At 41.9% G+C, this 18,155-nt stretch overlaps 1 protein-coding gene across 1 annotated transcript in view; it reads right to left on the minus strand.

Moving 5' to 3' along the window:
- Window positions 1-14,928, minus strand: part of GYPC (glycophorin C (Gerbich blood group)) — a 33,828-nt gene extending 18,900 nt beyond the window's left edge. Inside the window, exon 1 of the mRNA XM_015635018.2 lies at window positions 14,704-14,928. Within this exon, the coding sequence (XP_015490504.1) occupies window positions 14,704-14,737 (34 nt within the window). The 5' untranslated portion in view covers window positions 14,738-14,928. The remainder of the gene's footprint in view (window positions 1-14,703) is intronic.
- Window positions 14,929-18,155: the final 3,227 nt, after the last annotated feature.

Below are 18,155 nucleotides of genomic sequence, written 5' to 3' on the forward strand. Positions count from 1 at the left end.
CTAATAAGGAGTCCTTTTTGTGTTACTGTTCACTTGAATGGCACTCTGTAGACAGTGTTGACTTTCATGAAACCTGGAAAATTGTAATAATTTCTGCGGCTCTTGTTTCTCTTTCAAATGTGGTTGAGACTGGTCAGTGGACCCAAAAGTTCCTGATGAGAACTGGCAGATGGATAAACAGATGATTAGGCAGACAGATAGACAGCAGGAACACATAAGACTTGTTTCATTAGGAAACTGGACTGAAAACAGAAGTAGCAGTGAGTACTTGGATAATATTCATATTCTGGTCACCAATTTAAAAAATACCATGTTTTTGAAACCATTTCAAAGCCTGTAGATGACATCCTTAGTGGTTTAAACAACAAAGGAAAAAACAAAGGAACATTGCTGAGACTTTTTTCCAGATCCTTTTTTTGGTCAGAATGCTACATTTTTATAGTTTGGACTGTATTTTAAACCTTTACAGCCAGATTCAGCTTGGACTGCCCTGGAAATTTCAATGGAGGATTAATGTATGTCATTAAGCAAAGAAATATGGTCTAGTAGTTTTCAATAGCAACAAATGCTTGCTATGGTACTTCTCTGATCAACATATTTTTCACTTACTGTAAAGCCTTTGGGCTGCTCCTAAGAGTACAAAATATCCATGTAGGAAAGCTGACACTGAATTGTTGTGATTTGAGCTGGCTGCTACATTCCTGCAGCAAAGGGCATTCTTGTTCCTAAACATTTTCCTTCCAAGCAGAAAACCAGCTCACCAAAAGGAAAGTCCCTTCCTCCATTTAATATCTATTTACTCATATTTACTGTTTACTTAGAGGGCTATTTACTTATGGGCAAATTGATCCAAGTCAATCTGTAGTCTGATTATCAGCTGATGCATTAACAGGGAGAGGTTTGCTAGGTGCAGACAGAGAGGGCAAAAAGCAGGAATGCTCTTTTGAGTGGTTAAAATACATCATAAATCTACATGCAGGAAAAACAAGTTCCCATGAAGAAAAGCATAAAGGGAAAAGCAGCTGGTTAAACCTGGAGTCTTCTTTTCTAGAGTGCTCTGAGCAGAGCAGAGAACTCCAGACATTCAGAGTACAGTGACTCCTTTGAACTACAGTAGCTCTAGAAGGCCATGGAAAAAGTTGGGCTGGTATTTCCTATGTAAGATTATATTGGAATGCTCTAAGAAGTCGGGCCTCTCTCTCAGCTGTCAGATCTGGGTCCTAGAGCAGAACTGATACCCTGTGCCATCCTTCCTTCAAGGGTGCTGCTCCAAGCAGCAGCAGCAGCCACTGCCAGCCCGGCTGGCTCAAAGCAGGGCACTTTCCCATCACACAAAGTGAAACTCCAAGTGGTTCACATATGAGGTGGGATTTGCAAGAGCTCTCACTGCTAAACTGCTTCTGCTTCCTTTGAAATCTGTGTCCTCACACATTTCACCTGCTCAGTTGGGCCAATAGTGAAAGTTTTGAAAATGCCATTTTATGAGTATGAGAAACATGGTGGAATCAAGCCAGAAGCATAATATATATGTATTATATAGCCTCTGTCCACCTTCTCTGCTCTCTACCATCTACCATAGTATTATACTATACATAATATAGCCTCTGTCCACCTTCTCTGCTTTCCAGCTTCCCAGTTTAATTCACCAGTTGATGCTTTCTAACAGGTTGAAAAAGTCTGCCTTCTCAAGCAGTCATGAGACAGCCTGCAAATTTCTCAAAGCACTTTCAAAACTATTTACCACTGCCTCCAGAAAAGTATGCTTTGGAACAGTCTCATAAGGTCTTGTTATCCCACTGAAATACCTATTAGTATAAAGAGAATGAAAGGAAAAAAAAATAAAAGAAAGAAAGAAAAATGAATCAGCCAACAGCAGTAGCACAGCCCTGGAAAATATGAAGTCATAAGTAGAGTTCAGCCAGAGCAGACTCCCATTAAATTTTGTTTAAGAGCCAAGTTCCACCCTGAGATATGTGTGAGCTGCGGTTTATTTCAGGGGGAGCTGAGCTGTACTTCATGCCATGGCAAGGCTTGGACACAAGTATGCATCTGTTACAAGAAAGGAGAAAAGCCCACTTCCTTTTTGCATTTGTTTTGGTTCTGTCTGTATTGATGAAATAGAAAACTTAAAGAAGTGGATAAAATAGGCCACAGGCCCCAGCTTTACAGGCCCTCTCTGTCAAATTTAATTTGTTCTTCCACAAGACCTGAATATCCGTCTTTCTAAATCCACTAGGCTCCTTTCACGAAACGTGGGAGTCTTTCCTGGTTCCCCTGCTACACCCACGAGTGTTAAACCCACAGCCAGGAACTCTAAGGATTGTTCTAGATTCTTAGCTCTTGAGAGTCCCTTGAGCAGACAGCCAGCAAGAAGGGCTCCCTAGGAGATACACATGCTTTTTAAAGAAGGGTCACACACAGCAGTCTGGCTTTAACTCTTAAGACCTTACACTGGATATTTTTGCCTGGGAAGCAGGAGGTCCGCTTAATGAGGAGGGAAGAAGGGATGGCAGAGATGTTCCCTACCCTGGCTGCATTCCAAGACAGGGCTTAGGTTTACCAGCACCTTTGTGCTGTGCTGGGATGCACAGCTGGCTTCAGACAAAAACCTTTAACATTGCTGGGGTGGGCAGCTGCTGCACAGATGGAGGGGACAAAATGATAAAGTCATGGTCACACACTCCTGGAGGCACTGGAGTTACCTGGGGGAACTGGACAGAGGAGTTCCCTGCTCCCTGCCACCAGCTGTGCATTCAGTAATGCTGAGATTCAGGTGAGATTCAAAGGTTGAATTCTTTCACCTACAAGTTAAAAGACCTCGCTCAAGAAGAGCGGCAGGCAAGGCTCAGTCCTGCCAAGCACCGAGTCTGGATGTAAGCAGGAGATTACAGTGTTTCATATGAGAACCTCTGGTAAATGCAAAAGCTTTTATACCCCAAGGCAACCATTTAAACACTGAATTACTAATTCTGGCTCAAAACTCTCCCATTCCTCAGATCCCTTGATGGCTGGCCTGTGCTTTAACTCTCCATTAAGCATCTGCTTCTGGCTCTAGTGGGTAAGGCAGCCCATCAGCTCCATGCTCACTGCAGCACTTCCATGGGCAGAGGAAGAAAAAGCTTTTAAGTCCTGGTTAGTCAAGAAAACCCAGCACTATCAGCATCAAACCCACACTGGCCATCACTTGTCATGGATTCTGTAGCAGATGGGAAGAGGTGGCACTGTCCCTGGGAAAGGAAGCCTCTTTTCCTTAATGCTGGTGTAACTTAACAGCTGGTGAGGGCTAAGGGAACACACAGGCAGCTCTGGTAATGCTGCTACATCACTCCATAGTGCAGTGGCACTGAAACAAAGGACAGGAAAAATCAGTACCAAATCCCATTAGCTAGAAGATGGATTGGAAATATCCTTGCAAAGTTGGGAAGGGAAAAGACAGATGTGTGTGGCCCTGGGAGTCTGGAGAGACATATGACCCTCGGCCACAGCTGACTTACCGTGGCTTTGTGTCTGTTAAGGGATGGAGTTTGCATTTCTTGCTACATCTCCTCACACCAAGGATATTTTCAGTGGAGGGGGGAGTGGGAGCAAATTATCCTCTAAAGGATATGAATGCTCATGCCCACAGACAGCAGGCTGGTACCATAAAGTGCCAAGTAGTGGAAAACAAAATCAATTGCAAAGCTGAACACCCACATTTATCCACATTTCCCTGGCGAACTTCCCTCAGCCACCCACAAGCCTGGACCTTGCTCTGTGCTGCAGGCAGCAGGGCATGACTGGGGTGGGCTGATCCCCAGCTTCTTCTCAGGTGTGAGCTGTGAAGGAAATCACTTGGGTGGAAAATTACGTGTGCTATCTGTTACAGTTTCCAAGTCTCTTTTTCTCGTTCAATGAGGAAAATATACCCCTTTCTTCTGGAATAAATCATAGACATAATCTTCAATTACAGAATATGTGCTTTTCCCCCTCCCACATCTCCCCCAGTGACTGCTGCAGTTTCATATCTGACAAAAATAGCCATCCAGACCTCCAAAGGGAGAAGCTTGTATTTCTCCCTCTGGCCATCTTCATCAACTGCCAGGTCTGCAAGGCCCTGGGGCTGCACCACTATTGAGGGCCGTGAAAATTCACCCAAAGATATGGTACTCAGGTCACTTAAAAACAGCACAGTGGGAGCAGCAGCATGGAAGTTACACTCCTGTCTTCTCTCCTACTGGACTCTGGAGAAAACAGGACACAGGATGTGCTTCCTGTCTGGAGAAGGCTTGTAGCAGCCTGGGAAAGAAAGCATGACCTTTTCCTTAAAGGAAATGCAATTCATGGAGGGGAATAGGGAGGAAAGTCCAGGCTGCATTTTTTTTCTTAAAAACAGTGTCACGCAGCTGTACCTCATCTCGCTTTCTCCCCTGTGCTTAAAGCTGATCTTTATTTATTTAGCATTGCCACATTTTAAAGAGTTTCATACATCTCTGTCAACCCATTGTTGCTCCAGTCAGTCATGAACCTTCTGACACAAGTCAGAGGCTGTCGAGATGAAAGGTTTCATTCATAGCAAGCAAAGGAAGCCAGACGAGGTACCTCGAGAGAAGAAGGGCTCAGCTCATGCTCTGTTTCCAGCTCACAAATGGTTATGTCCCCAGGATGCAGAGATTAAGCATCTCACACAGAACGTGGGAGGAGGAAGAAGAGCCTTTGTCTGAGATTCACAGATTTTAATGGATTCCAGAAAGGGAAATTTTTTACCCAGGAGCAACAGCAAAGTTCAGAGAAATGTAAAAGCATTTATCTCCCCAGTTATGTTCCTGCCTGCCAAAAGCAGGAGGGGTGATTTACTCCTCCTTGGTACAAAGAGTCCCTTATGGATCATTAATCCACAGGGGGAATAAGCTCAGGAGCCACAGACATCTCTTCTTAATGTGCAAGAACCTGGAATCAGCAGTAAGTTTTCTTTGGGACCATACAGGATCAGTTTATTTGCTCCCCACTACCCCCAGTCTTCAATAGTGTTTCCTACAAGAGTTCTAGTTCCCATTGATAAATCACTTTGCCTTCATTAAAATCTGTGGTGATATTAGATGAGGCTGCTGTGAGATAAACCAAGGCATTTGAAGCAGAGTAATATTAAAAACTTAAGGTCTGAAATCAGCAGATTCTGCTACAAAGTCCAATAAAACCAATATGAGCAATCTCAAATTCCAGGGTACAAGTATCTCAACAACACTGATTTCCGTACTGCAATGGCAGCTTGCAATAAGTAAGGCATTTCCCAAGAAACTCTGCAGAAACAGGAAGGACACAGAAACAGGACTATTTGTTTACAGGCTAGGACCTCAGGTGATCTCAGGTGATGAATTTTCCTATTTACAGCTAGGTCTGTACAGAAAACCTGCACCAAACATATGGTAGGAAAGGGGTTAGATTAACAAGTTAGATCACTTGTTAATATTTTCTCATTTCTTTAGAAGTAACAAAAAGAAAAATACTCTCATTTTGTCTCACTTTGACTCTGTGAAAGCACCTGAAAATATTTCTATAATGTCTCAGTTGCTAAGTGAGAAACATTATAGACTGTGTCTCTCTCTATATATTCACAATATGCAGATATTTACAACATGCCACTGTTCTATGGTGGATGGCAAAAAAGAAGTGCAGCAGGGAATTACATTTCTGTATTCAAATTTCCCAAGAAGCACTCCTTGCTTAGATTTGCCAGGTTCCACATAAGTCTGGTAAATACACATCCTTGTTACTGTAAATTACTTACAAGAGCAGAAATGTGGCTGAAAGGGAAAACCCAATGCTGGCTAGTGTCCTTGGATTTTATGCTCTTGTGTGTGTCTACATGTGCACACAGCATCCTTTATTTTGGCTCTTTGTCACACAGTTAGGCTTTGACAAATTGCAAAGTATTAAGATTAGAACAATCATGTTTACATGTATTACCACCTGCTACTTCATTTCTTCCATGGTGCTTAAATGTTTAGGCATGTGGCTTTGAAACACAGTACCTTTAATGCACTTAAAAACCCTGCTGGATTTCCAGCTCTCTTTGATCTCCACAGTCTAGAGACTATCTCAGAGAATAAAAATACATGTGTTTAGGGGAAAAAATATTTTCAAGGAGAAACCCCTAAAGTTCTTCCAGCTTGATATGCATTACCAGTTGATGTCATACCTAAGGTTGTTTTTTGCATTTTATCTTCATGTTTCAGGAGGCTGAAATCTCTATCCAGAATCAGCAACTTGATGAGGTAACTTGGGAAGACAGACGTGGTCAGCATCACATGGGCACCAAAGTGTCAAATAATTATTTGGTGATTCTTGCTTAAAAAGGAGATGGAGGGAGAAACCATTCTGTCCTGAGAAATTTACAGACTAAACGAAGTAAACAAGGATTCACTTTTGCAGGTGAAGAAGAAGACTGTATTTTTTCAAGAGGAAATGGGAAGGATGTGAGTGGAAAACTTGCTATTAATCATGAGTAGGAAGGAAACATTAATTGGAGAACTGGAAACAGAAGAAAGATTCAGATAACCAAGGGTATGAAAAAACAAGCTTCTTTTGGGTGCTGTACAACACCATCTTTTCCATTTCTCACCATGCCAAGTCACCATGTGTCATTACCCTTGTGGTTATGGCTTGGATTTGTAGTAATTTCAAATTGTCTCCTGTGCAGCAAGTACAAATCAGATCTGGGTTCATGGGTCAGGGTGCGGGGTGGTTTACTTGGGAAAAGTTGTTTTGAAGAACCAGATCCATTCGGGTATAGAAAAGGTAAGATAGAAGGGTATTTTTCATGGGTCCATGTTCATGAGCTGTAGGTGTGACGAGTAGGCAGCTCTTAGTGGGAGATGGTTAAGTGCCAAAGGCAATCAGCAAGGTTTCAAAATAATTAATTTCTTCACATTAGGCAGACAAGACACATTAGTCTTCATGAGAATGATATACCAAGCACCTTTTGAATCATATAATAATGGGTTGGGTTGGGTTTGGTTGGGTTGGAAGGGGCCTTAAAGACCATCTTTTCCCAACCAAATCCCCACAGTCAGTGACATCTTCAACTAGACAGTGTTGCTCAAAGTCCCAGTCAACCTGGCCATCCTCTCCCTGGTGGTGTTCTTGGCTTTGGTGATGTTAGCAGAAGTTGTTCACTCCACTCTTCTTCATGGCTGGAGCAGGATAGGTTGGGTAACAGGAAAAGTGAGAGAGTGTTCAAAGAACACTTTTGCGAAAGAGTGAAAAAAACGGTTTTTCCCAAAGCAAAGGGGAAGCTGAAACTTGGTTCCTAACTGCAGATTTGTTTCCTGGTGTACTCAACATTTTATGCAGGGTTTTCTGTAGAGAGAGATACAGCCTAATTCTGTGTATAGCTCCTCTTTCCACCAAGGGCTTAATTGCCATTACTAACTAGTAGCAGAGCTACTTTAAACTAAAAAAAAAAAACAGTCCCAATGAATTCAGTGTGGGGAAAACTGCATTTTTATGCAATAGAGTCCAAAAATCAAAGGCCATTGAGGTAATTATGGAAATTCAAGAGAGAGACAATAATCATCTCTCCCAGTTGTGCAATTCAGAATGTTAAAAGCACGTCCCAGTTGTAAATAAAAATTGCTATGTGATGGCAGGAAAGATCTGGAGAGGGGAGGTGCTGCTTCATAGCAGGCTGTGAAGATGAGAGAGCAAAGAGAAATCAATAGAGAAGAGAGAGAGTGGAAGAGAGGGCAGCTCCCAAAGGAAGCAAAGCCTCAGCCCAGATGGGAAAGATCTATGTCTTCCCATTCTGTTCTTTTCTTCCCACTGGCAGCACTGTGGAAGGTCCTTGAGAGAAGGGGGAAAACAGCATTTAACAGCTGGGACCTCTGTATCTCTTGTCTGTTCAGATTTGACCATTTACTTTTGGGCAAAGAAAGGGACAGACAAGTAGGACTAGGAGGTGCAGAGGATATCTGAACTAGACAACATGAGAGAGCAGGTGTGAGAGATGCCACAGATGCACCAAGGATTTAATTTCCTGCTTGCTTTGTTGGATGGGACTGGGACTGTGCTTGTTACACTTGCATGAATCATTGAGAGTTAGAAGAGCAACCTCAGCTAGCTCATGAGCTCTGGTTATGAAGTTACAGGAAACAAAAGACTAGACTGTTTCACAATAAATTGGTAAACTTCTAGCCCTAGTACATGCTAAGAAAATCTTGAAAGCAACAATATATTCTAGAAGGTAGAAATAAAACATAAAAATCCAGCATGTCATTGAAAATGTACACAAGATTCCTGAATTCTTGGATGACTACAAGTTAACTCTTCACAATCTATTATAAATATATTTTCCCTCTACTCCTTTGTACATGTAACTCTATAATCTCTTGTGTTTAAGTGATTTGTGGTCTATTTGTCTAAGGATTATTTGGTTCATCTAGAGTCAGCCATGAATACCTGTTTTTTCATCCCTTCTTACGTGACTGAAACTTTTGAAACATCCAATTAGTAGACAAGAAGCATCTTGCTTTTGTCTTAGTAAGAACACTTTTCAAAGAAAAGGAGATGAACAACAGAGAAGTTTGCCTACCAAAAAAAAAAGGTTAACAGGAATAACATTTCTGAAAAAATCTGTTCCAGTATAAATAAATCTTCTCAACTGTTTGATGGGGACACAGAATTATGTAATATGATGGAATTGATTATTGAATAAGTATTTTGTTTCCAAAGGAGGGTAGGTTTTTTAAAGAATAACTTTAATTTCAGGATGGATATACTAATATGACCAGTGTTTCTAGAAAACTGTCCTAAAAATACAACTACCAAATTCTCCCAAGCACAGATGAGCTAGAAGAGAAATATAAACCTGAACAAATAAGGCCATATAAGTAGTTGAAAGGGTGGTGGGTATAAATACATGTCTTTGTATACATATGCATACAGATATAGGGTATATTGTATATACATACACTCTGGGTGTGTATATATGTGGGTATAGCTAGAATTCAAACCCTTTTTCTATGTTTGGTGTTACTGAAGGAGTCTCTGCTTGCAGCTCCTACACATAAGTAAGGATTTGATGTCTGATTCTGCATGGCTGTGACCTTGTCACACATGTCCTGTATGTTGTGGACTGCCTCATAAAACTAGGTATTTTAAAAATGTAGTCCCCAGTAAAATAGGCATTTATCACTCACAGTAACAAAGAACTGTCTCAGGGTGTGTTCAAAAGCCCCCCTGCAACTTACTGATAAAAAGCTTAACTCTGTTTCAGGGCTTATCTGGAGAAAAAAGAGGTAGAGACCCTCATGAAATAACTGAATTTTTTTCCCTCTTAAGACGAAAAAGAGAGGAAGAGGAAAGAAAAATGGCCCTAAAACTCCAATGCAGCAGAACAAGTTTAACCCATTGAGATTTTAAGTGAAGTTTTCTGCTTCATCAGGAAGAACCCTGTGGTGAAACATATGTCAGAAGAGAAGAAGATATGAGAAACTGTCCTCCTTTGCATATGAGATGATTAATTAAGAGGAAAATCACTTAGCCAGCTGTCTCATTGGTGAAACTACACGTGCAAGGTACATCTGCAATAAGGGAGCAGTATAGCACAGGCAATGCATTTGATTTCCATGCTAACATAGCAGAGATAGGAATCTGGTGTGAATTAGATTGTGCTGACTCTTCAAGAAACACAGGAGTCCAGATTTTATTTCAGCCTCAGATTATGAGCTGCATGTCTGTTGTGATAGCATTGCAGTGTTGGTACTTGATGCAGTTATCAGTTACAAATAAATTATCCAGAGAAGAGAGGCCTTTCCTCCACTCGTGTTCATAAATTGCTGACAGACAAAGCCTGATTTCTCCAAGTGACACTTTTCTCCATTCTCCAAGTAGTTTTTCAGAATGCTTAGCAGCTGGTGAATTTTTCATCTACTCATTACTGGGGTAATGCTGTCAAATTCATCTGACTTAGAAAAATAAGTAAGTAAAACACAACTGTCTGCTGCCCAAATACCTGCCCTCCTAAGGTGTTCCTATATTCTTCTCACTGTGGCATCTGGTTTTTTTCATGCATTTTCTATCACAACTTGTATGTGAAGCAAAAAATTGTAAACAAAGTTCCTACTTATGCCAAATGCTATTTTCAAACGTTTTCCGATCTTTCTGTGGGAAACAAGCAGGCCACTTACTAAATAACTTCTGAGCTATGCTTTTTCTTGAGCATGCATTACAGAATTAGGGAGTGGGAAGCAAAGAGCTGTTGCCCCAGTGAATCTACTGGAATCAAACCAACTCCTACCTCCCAGCTTTGCCCAGCTAGAAGCTGCCTCACCAGCAGTGTCTATGGAGAGCAGCCATTTCTCTTCCACCTGTAATCTCTCCTCTTTACCAGCCTTTTGAAGAAGAGGTGACTGTACAGCACCTAGCACAATCAGATCCCTCTGTTGGCTTGAATTTCTCTACACTATAGGAATACTAATCCCTCCTCAACAATAGAGACAGGCACTGCACAGAGCACGCACACAAACAGACTTTCATTAGTGAATGCAGTCCTGAAAGCCTGTTTTACAAAAGACTTTGCTGATTGGACTCAGTCATTTGAACAGCGATGGATACACAGTATATTATACAAGAGCCTAGAAAGAAAGGTGCAGCAGTATCAGCAATGAGATGCAGACACTGCATAATTCTGTAATATTAAAAGGCTTAAGCACACAACTAGCCATAATCTGAATCTCTAACATCTACTGTGTATTTTTTTTTTTTAAATTATGCCCAGAAATGCTGAAAATTGTGTATTTTGAAACAGCAGACTCCTATTTGGGTCGATAGCCTCCCTGTTCTCTCCAGCTCAGCGGTTTGCCAACATTTCTGCTGTTAATTACTGAAATTTCAGGTGCATCCTGAGCTTTTCAATTCCCAGACTTTCACATAAATATGTCAGACAATGAGGGCGTCAGGAGAGCCCTGGGGTACAAAGCCAAAATTTTCAATTCATATGCACAGTGGTGGGAAACAAACGTACAAGGAGAGACATTTAATTTACATAAATGCTTTTAGGATATGTTTTGAGATTTCTTTGCTAAAAAGGAGAGGTTATTATAATCTATAGGTTTCCTTGTGCATAAATGCTGACAGGTTTACCAGTGAAGACCAGATTTTCATAATCAATAGCCTCTGTTTTTGTTTATCACTTACTGTCACAGGCAAGCACTTCTGTTGATTAAGGGCATTGAAATCACATATATTGCCAAGGTGTGAATAACACTATTAAAAACCTAAAGGGTTCATTCCAGGGTTTTCACAGGCCTTGTGTGAAAGGCAAGCGGTATTTATCCAGGAACACACAAAAGAACCAGTTTGCAGTCCCAAAATATATCTCATTATGAGTTAAAGATGTGGCAAGGCTGTTCTCAGAACCACAGTCCCTGTTCACAGCCAGAAGTCCCTCTGAAGCCACCTTTGCAAGGTTTCAGCCTCTCTGAGGGGACAGCCCATACTTTAGTGACTTGTTTTGCCAGAAGCTCTATCACTGGGGCAGGTGGAGAAGCTTGGGCTGATGGAGCCAAGACCTCCTGCTTGTAAAACAGAGGCAGCAGCAGGCTGTGCTCCCCTGAGCAGGGCAGTGCCTGAGTTACTGCTGGAGGACAGCTGGTAATGCAGAGGGAGTGCATACAGCCCAAGAAGGCTGGTTTTGCTTCACCCTCTTCCTCCCCCTCTTCCTCCCTCTGCAGCTGGGGTATGGCCTGAGGACCAGCCTTGCTTCTTGGTTTCCCCTTGGGACAGTTCTTCTGTGCTGCACACATCCCACTGCTTCCCTATCCCCCAGGAAGAGGGAGGGATATCTGTTGATGGATGAGGAGGAAGAGTAGCTTCCGCAAACTGCTCTCCTTAACCACTAACTCCTTTGCCAGCTGGCATTTGGAACATGAGACCCCAGATAAACTTTGCCAGGCTGCTGGGTGCAGATGAAATCCTGTAAATTGGTGAACACCTTTGACCCATAAAGATGGCTTTGCATGGATCACCGCCTCCCCAGGTTGAACCTTTGACTTGGTGACGTTTATTGTCCTAATCCTCCACCTCATTTAAGCTGCCCCACTGCCTCAAAAAAGGGTCTAAAAGGAAGAGGGCAAAAGCTGCTAGCTGAATTGAGATTGCCAAAGCAGTGGAGTTCCTCAGGTTTCACAGCAGTCAGGCAGCTACAGCTTGTACATCTGAGCAGGAAGCAAATGCATCACAGAGTTACTGTCTCCCTCACCTCTGCTATGTGTACAGAGAGCCCACTCACATTCCTGGTGGATATCTGAGCTGGGCATGGGAAGTGCCCAAGGTGAGACAGTGGGACATCCCTATATAGAAGCAGAATACATTTACAGCTTTCACAGAGTTGAATATTTAAAATCTGAAACAGTACATGCTCCCCCCTGGGTTGACAGGATCATACTGCATTTATAGAATGAATAAAAATTCCTTATCAGACGTGGGTGAATACAAGGAGATAAGCAAAGTACATGAGCAATTAGGAAACTTAACACTGTTCAGTTTACATCAGTTGGCAGCTGCTCTCTGGTCTCACCTGCAGGTATTCAGCAAAGAATTAATATGTTCAGTATAGTCAAAAGTTTTTGATGATTATTTTATGCATTTTCATACCCATCTCAAAGATTTTCACTGTGACACTGAAGCAAATTTGTTTTCCCAATTATTCTGCCTCTCTGGCAAACATCTGCTGTCCATGCTGCACAGTGCCTATCAATACACTGAACTTTCAATTGTTTCTTGTCTTGTTTCTTGCAAAAATAGCAGGAAATTTACTAGGAAATAAGACCCTTTTCCCAAAGACCTTCCCTCAAAACCTCAACCATTATCAATGCACCAAACTTGCATTATACAGAAATATAGTATTATTAGATTTCCCTCTAACCTTTGTTCCAAATCTATAAATTTGATCCATCTATTAAAAAACAAAACAAAATGGAACCAAAAAATCCCCAAAGACAATATATTGTGACTATTTTGCATCCAGAATTCTTCTAGCTGGATTGCAAGCACTTTATTTTCATGGAGAGAATCATATGATCTTAAAATAGTTCAAATTGAGAATTCTTGCCCACATTTTGGAAAAAAAGCTAAGAGAACCTGATGCATCTGTCGTTTTTCATTATGAGCAGACAAAAGGTCCTATGGGGCACTAACTCCTCATCCAGCTCCCACCTAGGGCCTTCTGTGGGGTCTGACAACCTGGTTCTGCCAGAGAAGTTGTTTGTAATGTATTCAGGTCTGTAGAGCTGGTCCTGGATGTGTCATTTGTGTATTTGTGTATGACTGTCACTAAGTATACAAGACTGGGTCTGGACCCTTGCTGATATTCCACAATACACAAGAAGAACCTCAGTGAGTTATGACCACCCTCCTGGACATGCTTGGAGAGCACCAATAACAGTAATTTACACAAGCTTTGCCAAACCCAAGCTCTCAGAATGCTGAATTAGCCTGCCTGTATCTTTCCTGGCTATAACAGAAAACAAGCTGCAATAGAAAACAAGCTCTAATATTCTAAACTGTAGAGGAAAGTAGAATACTAAAGGTAACATTTAATCTTTCCTGTTGGTTAGAACCTGCAAAAGGGACTAATGGGTAACTAGAAATTGCTGGTTGGGATTCCAGAGATTCTGCTTGCTGTGTCTTTTCCGCTGGATCAGCCTGCCTCATTCAAAGCCTGGGAAACATTGTCAGTGTCTACAGCCATACAGAACAAATATCCTTACAGCAGTATCTGGATCAAACCCTGAATTGCAGGCTGCTCCCAGCAGTGCTGTCTGTGCTTTCTGCCTTCATTGCTGATACCGTGGTAAGATAAATAATTCTGCTATTGGCAGCTTATTTATTAAAAATAAAACAAACACGCTTTCTTGAATTAAAATAAGGAAGATCACACTAAAGCCATAAGAAAAAAAAAATAAATTGTAGCAACAAAAACTCAAGAATTCTTCACAGCTTATCAAAGCATAATCCACGTCCTGTACTTTACCTTTCTTTTTAATACTGTCCCAAAATGAACACTGTCATACTGCAGCTGAGTCTCTGTGCTCACTTGACTGTTTGGGCCAAATTCTCTCTTTTAAAATTTACTCAAATATGCAGAGTTATGCAAACAGAGGACTTGCCCTCCTGTACCCTCTCTTGCTGAAAAACCAATTTGCTTGTCCTTAAGCCGATGTTTCTAAATTTCCAGGAGCAGAAACACATTGTGGCTTTAAATATAGACTGTCAGTTTGTGGCTTGAGTCTCATGTTACACACAGACAGCTTGAGACTCTAAACGCAAGTTGGGCAGCACCATTACTATCTTAAAAAAGCGTCAGTACGCTTTCAAAATGCTCTATAACTTCATTCCTGAAGGCAGGGGGAGGGAAAAACATTCAAATGAAACTTTTCTAAGCTGGGGTTTAGGCGGAAACGTTACTAACTTTGCTTGGTCCTGTTCAGGAGCCAGAGTTTCCAGAGCCTGTTTCAGTTCTTCCCTCACACACGCGCACACACAAACACAAAGAATTAAGAAAGAAAACAGCTTCTTCACAACTTTTTTCCTTCAGGATTAGTCTCAGACATTCCTTTTTTTTTTTTCTTCCCCCCATATGAAATGCATTAGACAATCTTTTCCTTAAGCGGCGGACTGATAAATCCACTCTCATTGTAAGGGGGGAGGGGGGGTAAGGGTACTCACGTGGTTGAGATGTCGCATTGTTTTGGGAACTCATAATTTACGCCTTTGAAAAATGCCTTATTTGTGTTGACAGTCTCTCTTCCCTGCTCAGAACTGACGGCGGGATTGAACAGAACAGCTGGAAGAACCCAGGAAAATGCTCCTCTTGTTCGGGCTCTCCTTGCCTGGCTCCTGACCCCTTTACAACTGGAAAAGGAAACAGCACATGTGTCATTCTCTTTTGCCTGTGTAGCTCACATGAGCGGGGAGGGGCACCCATTTGCAGATAGCAGTAACTGTATTCAAGTTTTGCAAGTTGGATGTATTCCACCCCTTTGCTTTTATTAGCCAGCAACCGGTGGAAAGAAAGTGCTCTTTTCATTCTTAGCCAAATCTAGACGCACCTATTAAATCCACTTCCCAAACCCCTATCCACTGCTGTTGATACTATTTCTGTAAAGTGCTGCTGCTGACTCCCTTTCCTAAAATGTCAACCATTAGTGGGTAGGATTGAAAGTAAGACTTCCAGTTTTTGTTGTGCATCATCCCCCTTAACAGTCTGACTGATTCACCTTTAACAGGTGAAAATTGAGGATGGCATTTACTGGGTCAAAGTAGTTACGTCAGCATATACCATGAATCTACACTGTGCTCAAAACAAGGAGAACCTGTGGCTACAGCACAGGCTGAGGCACAAGTAACTCCAGTCATGGCTCTGACACAGGCTTCCTATGGCACCTTTGACAAAACATTTAATCCTGCCCCAGTTTGCCACTGGTAGAATAAAGATGAGACACTAGGTTTCTTCCTAGTCTTGGTATTTATATTTTAATTTACAGGCTAGGGTTATTTATGAGTAAGATGTATTTATTGGGCTGCAGAGGTTAATTTGCATACTCCACTGCAAGTTTTTCAGCCTGGACTACGGTGCCAGCTGCCTTGTTTGTATAGCTGCCATTTAAAGCTATCTGTTTGGCTGTCTGCATGCTGTGCTGCAGTCAGCACCATGTAGGCACTGTAAGTGTGCACACACAGCCTGTATGCAGCTGACATGGACTAGGACTTCTAGGTTATGCCAGAATAGGTGTAATTTTTGATGCATAAGCCCTAAACACTAACAAGAGTGGACAAAGTTTCCATTTTCCTGGTGTCTGCTATGGAGTCAGGATGCCTGTGACAGCAGAAACACAGTAACCATCAGGATGGAAGTGACAAAAAACACAGTAATGAAATCCAGGCTGGGACCATCCTGTTTTGCAAAACTGTCACAGGATATTTCTGTGAAATCATCTCAGTGACCTCCTACAAGAAATCACTGCCGTGAACTTGGCTCACAGTGTTTATTTAACAGCTATAGGATGGAAAGAACAGTGGCTTATTTACGTGCCAACAGCAACTAACAGCTTGTTTGTGAACATGGATGCAGTAAATTACTTCAAGTCAGAATTTCCACTCTCTGGGCCCATGGTAGAGAGCTCTGGAACATTTAGTGATAGAGCAAAGCAAGGCACAAAACAATGACAGGGAAATAATAGGAAAAACTCCTGACTTTGCTGCACTGGCTTCAGCTCTACAGCGTGACATTCATTTACACCTGATAGCTTCTCTATGAAAATACTGATGGGCATGTTTTTGATTATTGCTTCTGTGTAAGAAACACTGTGCACAATAAAAATTTGGGCTTTCTGTTCTGACTCATGACAATTTTTGTCATGCAAAGTTTTTACATTTAAATCGTTCATCTTCATGATCAAGGACAAGTTAGGTGGCCTTAGAGCAACCTGGTCTAGTGTAGGATGTCAGGAGGGTTGCAACTAGATGATCTAACCCAAACCATTGAATGATTCTATGATTCTGTGATCCCTAAGAAATTTCAGAACTTCCAGTGAGAAAAGATTTCCTAGCTGCTGCAGATGATGTGAAGGATGATGGTAGTGATGGTTTTATCATGTTAGAGCCAGTGGTCTGGACTGTCTTAGGAATTTTGTGGCAAACTAGTCAAATTGGCATGCATGATTAGGTCCTGGTGCTTAACCCCTCTGCATCTGTGCAACACTACCTACATCTGTCTGTGCTCTTATTAAAGCTGCTCTCCCCTCCACCAAAATCACTGGAGGAGTTACATCCAAGTTTATGGAGTATTCTGGCAGATCCAAATCACATGGGAAATTCCCCCTTAATGTGTTATCTTCACTTTTCTTGGGACTTCTTTCTTTGCTTATTGAGTAGACTGGGGTTCCTAGAAATCAGAGAACCATTTCCCAAGGCTGTTTGCTCTCAAACAGGCCATTAAAGAGACCTGCCTGACCTTTTCCACTCATTATTATTGAGAAATATGTGATGTTGACAAGGGCAGCAGCATGTAGCCCAGCATGCTTCTCATGCCCAGCCTGAGACTGGGCACTGAACAAAAAAAACATCTCAGTGCTCTCAGCCAACTGGTCATGACAGACAGGAGGCACCAAAGGAGCCCAGAGCAAAAGATGGGAGTGGAGTGCTGGTGGGAAAAATGTGTGATTAATCATTAATTTTCAATTTGACTGAACTCTCTCCTAATCTTTAAACAGCAATTGTTTCTGGCAAAAAACAAAAGCTCCCCAAAAGGATTAAAAGGAGAAGATAACAGAAGGGTATCAAAAAGTAATTTTTATCTAAGGACTGTAGCATTCATACAGCATTCAGCAGGTCTGTGGGTTAACACAGGTATGTTAGGAAATGTGTGTGTCAGCTCTGTGGTTTTCATCAGCCAATTACTTGATCTTGAGGCCATGGTGTTCCCATTAACCTGCAGAAGAAGTATTGCTTTCCTGCCCTGGTGAATACTTTTGCATCTTCAGCCTTTGAAAGAGTCTTTTCCTGAGTAAGGAAATGAAAATTCCCTTTTTTTTCTCAGTAGTGCTTTCAGATGTGACAGCGCTTTCAGGTCCAAGAGTGTTAACTCAGAAGTGGGACCTCTTCTGCCTCCAATACTGCAATTTATCCTACTCCTCCTAAGCGCAGCTATCTAATGAATGCACGGTCAGGCCCACATAGTTGTTCTCTTTGATGCTATCTTGTTCCAAGATAAATGATATTTCACAGTCATTCAGGCTTGGCAAGCTGATGCCGCATGCAGCAGCTGTTGTTCCCAACAGGAAGGGAGGGTTTAGGCTGCACTCGGGGGAAAAGAAATAAATAAAACAAAGGAAAGAGGCTCTCTTCAGGAAGTTATGCTTTGCAACAACAGGACATCACACTAGAAATCCCTCTCTCTGATGGATTTTCTTGGCAAAACATAATGCAAAATCTGTAATCTCATCCTGTAAAGGCAATGGCAAGATTGAAAGAGGCTGAGTGGAGAGCTATCAATAATGTCCTTCCCTGCCCACCCAGCACAGCCTGCAAGCTTCAGAGGAGGATCCATCTGAGGAGGATCCATCATCCAGACATTTGAGGAGAGGATGTAGCAGCAGTTGTGCCTGCTGTGAGCTCAA

The sequence above is a fragment of the Parus major genome, chromosome 7 (assembly GCF_001522545.3).
Source record: "Parus major isolate Abel chromosome 7, Parus_major1.1, whole genome shotgun sequence".
Lineage (NCBI taxonomy): Eukaryota > Metazoa > Chordata > Aves > Passeriformes > Paridae > Parus > Parus major.